The sequence below is a fragment of the Carassius carassius genome, chromosome 48 (genome assembly GCF_963082965.1).
Source record: "Carassius carassius chromosome 48, fCarCar2.1, whole genome shotgun sequence".
Classification (NCBI taxonomy): domain Eukaryota; kingdom Metazoa; phylum Chordata; class Actinopteri; order Cypriniformes; family Cyprinidae; genus Carassius; species Carassius carassius.
Window position 1 is genome coordinate 13,835,997 of NC_081802.1, and position 4,298 is coordinate 13,840,294.

Here is a 4,298-nt window from a genome sequence, read left to right on the forward strand (position 1 = left end):
TAAATAGCAAATGTGTATGTGTGTGTGTGTGTGTGTGTACATGCAAATCAAAAGGGAGTTGCTGTCATTTGTTTCTCACTAATCACATTGTATCTTCCCACTCACCTGCTCATCTGGTCTGACAAGTATTTGGAAAGTTAAATTCTCTGCTTTCATCAATCCAATCCAGTCATGACACTTCAGTCTGTGAGGATACACACAAGAGAGAGAGAGAGAGAGAGAGAGAGAGAGAGAGAGAGAGAGAGAGAGAGAGAGAGAGAGAAGAAAAATGAGGCAGATCTTTCTGGATCCCAGATATGAAGACGAAAAAATCTCAACACTGGTAATTTTCTATATTGATTGATTGTTTGATTGAGTGACTCTCTTCAGAAAAGAGTTTCTAATGTGTTTTCTGTTTTCTCAGCTGCATCCTTTGGTGTTATTAATAAACAAAGTTCGAAAGGCTAATTCATAACTTGTATGGCTTGTTTTGAATTCTCTCTCTTTATTTTCTCAGCAGGTCTTGGATGAGGATGTTACTGGAAGCTCTGTGTTCTTGTCCTGCTCTTACAGTGACTGTACACTGAATTCAAACATGATTGTTTTGAGACCAAATTAAATCAGGAATATATTGAACATCATTCAGAGAAATGATTCACTTGAGGATCAGGATCCAGAAAACAGCGCTTCCCCAGAAGTGTCGACGACAGGAAGCTTCACTCCAGCACTCACGTAAGTTGTGTTTTGTGTGCATTTGTTTATTTATTGTTTGTTTGTGGTGGTCTTCGTTTTTTTTTTTATATATACATCTGGTCGACCCTCATTTTATTTCAGCCACATTTTATGGTTGACATTTATAATTTACTTAGTGTTCAGTACTGTGTACTTAGTACTGTGAGTGTATTTTGATTAGTCTGTGTGTTCTTCAGTAATAATAATAATAATAATAATAATATTAGTGATAGTTATTGATGTTGTTTTATTTATTATTATTGTGAATATTTTGTATGTAAAAAAGCTTTATTTTGATTTTAATCTAAAGCACTGTTATATTTCTGATTTGATACAAAAGTTATAAAACATGTAAAAGTCATATTCTCTCTCAGAAGTCTTAAATTTACGTAAACGTAGGAAGAAGAACTCTGTGAGCCGATCATTTCCGAATATTTCACGTATTTGCTGGTGACGTCACTTACGTCTGATGTCATCGAGGTGTGCGCATGGCATATTGATACGGAAGTCTTTCGATACTTTATTGTTTGAAAGAGTATTATTTAATCTCTATATCAGACATATTTATATGTTCTATATTTAAATGTATTATACATGAATAATAGTTGGGCATCATGATCTTCAGGTATGTTTGATGAATTGAGAATGAAACGCTGTTTGACAGACGAGTCGTAGTTTCTCTGTCCTGAAGGCCTGATGTAACGGTGTTTGGCCTGCTTTGTTTTGATCCTCAACTGCTTTATTACACAAGCATTAACAGCATTAATGGGGTTTATCAGCATGGAAATCACTGTATTTATATACATTTATTTTGATTTTGAAATTAGTATTAGCATTTGTATTGACTCATTTTGTGCAGTTTGTTTTACTTGATGGTAATTTGATTTTCCTATAGTCTCAGTTAATTGAAGATAAAGTTTGAATGAAGATTCCTGCTTTAAAATATTGACTGAATTAATTTATATTTAGAGATGAGTTTGGTAAGTACAGGAAGATGATGATAAAACATTCAATATAATATTAAAGGTCATGAATGGAAACATTTGCTGATTTAGATCTGCCTCATTCTGAAGAATCACCACAAGTGTCTCACTTTAACTTTCAACCTTAAAATAAAAACACTACGTCTAACTAGATCTAAATTAACCAGTGTTTTCTGTTTGTGCAGTTTCTGCTTCATCTGTGTGTTTGCACTGCTGGTAAATAAAGGTGAGCAAGAAACAAACTACATCTGAAAGATGAATTCATGCTTCATGTATAAACTGTGTGTTTACAGTAAAGTGTGTGTGATTTCAGTGTGTCTTCAGGTCACAGTCGAGGGGTTTATTGGTGGTTCTGTTGTTCTTCCCTGTTCTTCAGCTGAACATGATCTTAAACCTCAAGACATTTATGTGTATTGGTTGTATAGTGGCAGCACAAATGTGTTTGATATAATCAAGGGTAAAGATTCAGAAGCAGGACAAGACCCACGATACAAGAAAAGAGCTAAAACCTTCCCTGATGAGTATCTGAGAGGAAACTTCTCCCTTAAACTCATCACTGTCACTGAAACTGATGCAGGAGAATACACCTGTCTCATCACACACTCATCTGAATCAAATACTGTAGAGCTGATCCTTAAAGGTGTGTGAAACTGGTTAATTATTGTGTGTTTTTTTTAATTACATTTAATATATATATATATATATCTGAATACATGTTTGACCAACTATATTCCAGTCTGAATGCTGCTGTATAATATAAATGTCAGACGGATGTGTTGTGTTTATGACCGTGTAGTAATGTTGTTTGTTCTCTCTGTTCTGCTGCAGAATCAAGAGTAGAGAAAGGAAACCAAACCCAAACAGGAACAGATCCAGATGTGAAGACATCATCATCTTATCACTGGGTTTACATTGCAGTACCTGTATTATTAATAATAGTGTTGTTTATTATTGCCGGTTTCATCATATTTAACTATAGAAAAAGAGCTCAAGCTTGTTCATTCTCATCTGCCACGACTGAAGAACAAACAACAGCAACATAAACAGATCTAAAAGTTTCACGTTACACTTTCTCTGACAGTTAGATAAGTAACGTTTAGTTGAATCAATGCATCTTTCATTGGTTTCTTCTGGTGTTAAAAACAGCTAGTGTAGAAGACCGTGTTTTGTTCATTTATTTTATTGCCACATGCACTGCTTTGTTTTTATTATATAACAGAATAAGATCTTGACAGTTTTTTTATATTTCGTTGATGTCTGAATCTGCCAGTATGTTGCCTGAACATTTCTGCACCACAAGTGCTCTTTCTAGTTGTGTTTGACATAATAAATTTATTTTTTTATTCTTTCTGTATTATTTTATATTTGTTAAATTGTTTCTGCACATCATTTACCAGATCTGATTTTTTAATTCATGATAACACATCCGTTTTATTTCTGTGTATGTACAGTGTGCAGAAGATAAATCAGATAAAGATGTTGCTCAGGGTTTAGATCTGTTACACAGCTCTGCAGACTGATGTCAGAAGAGCACAATGTTTGATTCATATGCACTATTTAAGTTCAAGTTTAAATCTGCTTGTTACAATGTGTCTGTTCATGTAAATGCATGAGCTTCATGAGTGTGAAAAGATGCCTTTAGATCTTAAATCTACTGCAGGATTCTCAGGTATTCAGAGCTCAAGAAACTTGGGTAAGTGTATGATCTCAATGTTAAAGACTCAAATTGTGCAGATGAAGTAATGCATAGTTTCTCATTTCATCTGTGTAGTTTGTTAATTTGAGTTGTGAAATCAGCAGCACAGACCATCTGTGTCTTTGTTTTAATTTGCTTTTGTTGACTCGTATAGTATGAAAAAAACTTCTAAAGAGTTCTGGGGCCTGTACCATGAAACTAGATTATCTAGCTTCAGGTTAGTTTGCACAAATCCTGGGTTTTAGGTACCATGTGGCTTGTCTTTTAGTGGCATTCATAGCCATAGTAACTTACACTCCACGGCTAACATGCTCCGGGCAGGTTATGTTCTGGGTTAGAGATCTCAAACTGAAGTTGGACCAATCAGATGTGAGAGAAGTGACACATGTCTGACACAAAGTCACTCCATTCTGTCTTGCTCCAAATTAAAAGGTCACTAATGCTAAAAAAAAAAAAAAAAGAATCTGACCTTACATGTTCAACTCTCCATCACTATATATTTTCAAATGTATAAATGATTTTCACTTGTCACTGCACTGATAGAGCAAGATTATTTGTCCTCCTTCGTATGACGTTTAAATTTGTCATACTCTTAACCTTTAGCAAAACATTTAACCTTTAGTTTTGAATCTCACTGAGTCTTTCGCAAGAAGTAAATCAAACTTGCTTTGTGTTGCAAGGCTCGTGATTGGCTGTTCACCAGTGATATCACACATTCATGTGCACTCACTCCACAAACTCAGGATCAAAGCCTGAGTTGACAAAGAAAGTTGATGATCAGCATCATGGTACCACCAAAGCCGGATTGGAGAGGTTTGGTTTTGTCAACTCAAATCTCATCCTGTAACTCTGAATTTGTTCAGCTACCATCGTGGTATAGGCATCCTGGGGCCTGTACCATGATGATA

At 35.1% G+C, this 4,298-nt stretch overlaps 1 protein-coding gene across 3 annotated transcripts; it reads left to right on the forward strand.

Annotated features, from left to right (window-relative positions):
- Positions 1-219: 219 nt before the first annotated feature.
- Positions 220-3,436, forward strand: LOC132131653 (CD276 antigen homolog). 3 transcript variants are annotated; one of them, XR_009428913.1, is made up of 5 exons: positions 220-322; positions 497-711; positions 1,880-1,920; positions 2,008-2,334; positions 2,523-3,436. XR_009428913.1 is itself a non-coding variant. In XM_059543714.1 (4 exons), exons 1-4 carry the CDS (start codon positions 1,326-1,328, stop codon positions 2,735-2,737), a joined length of 594 nt encoding a protein of 197 aa, XP_059399697.1. In that variant the 5' UTR covers positions 1,180-1,325; the 3' UTR covers positions 2,738-3,436. The 3 variants fall into 3 exon arrangements, 1 of the variants encoding a protein (XP_059399697.1); XR_009428912.1 differs by having other exon boundaries at positions 231-322; positions 500-711; XM_059543714.1 differs by lacking the exons at positions 220-322; positions 497-711 and adding an exon at positions 1,180-1,336.
- The last annotated feature ends 862 nt before the right edge of the window (positions 3,437-4,298 follow it).

Excerpts from the sequence above, each read along its gene's own strand:
- LOC132131653 (XM_059543714.1), top strand. Across the intron at positions 1,921-2,007 it reads TGCACTGCTGGTAAATAAAG|TGTGTCTTCAGGTCACAGTC; the intron begins GTGAGCAAGAAA and ends GTGTGATTTCAG. Across the intron at positions 2,335-2,522 it reads TGTAGAGCTGATCCTTAAAG|AATCAAGAGTAGAGAAAGGA; the intron begins GTGTGTGAAACT and ends GTTCTGCTGCAG.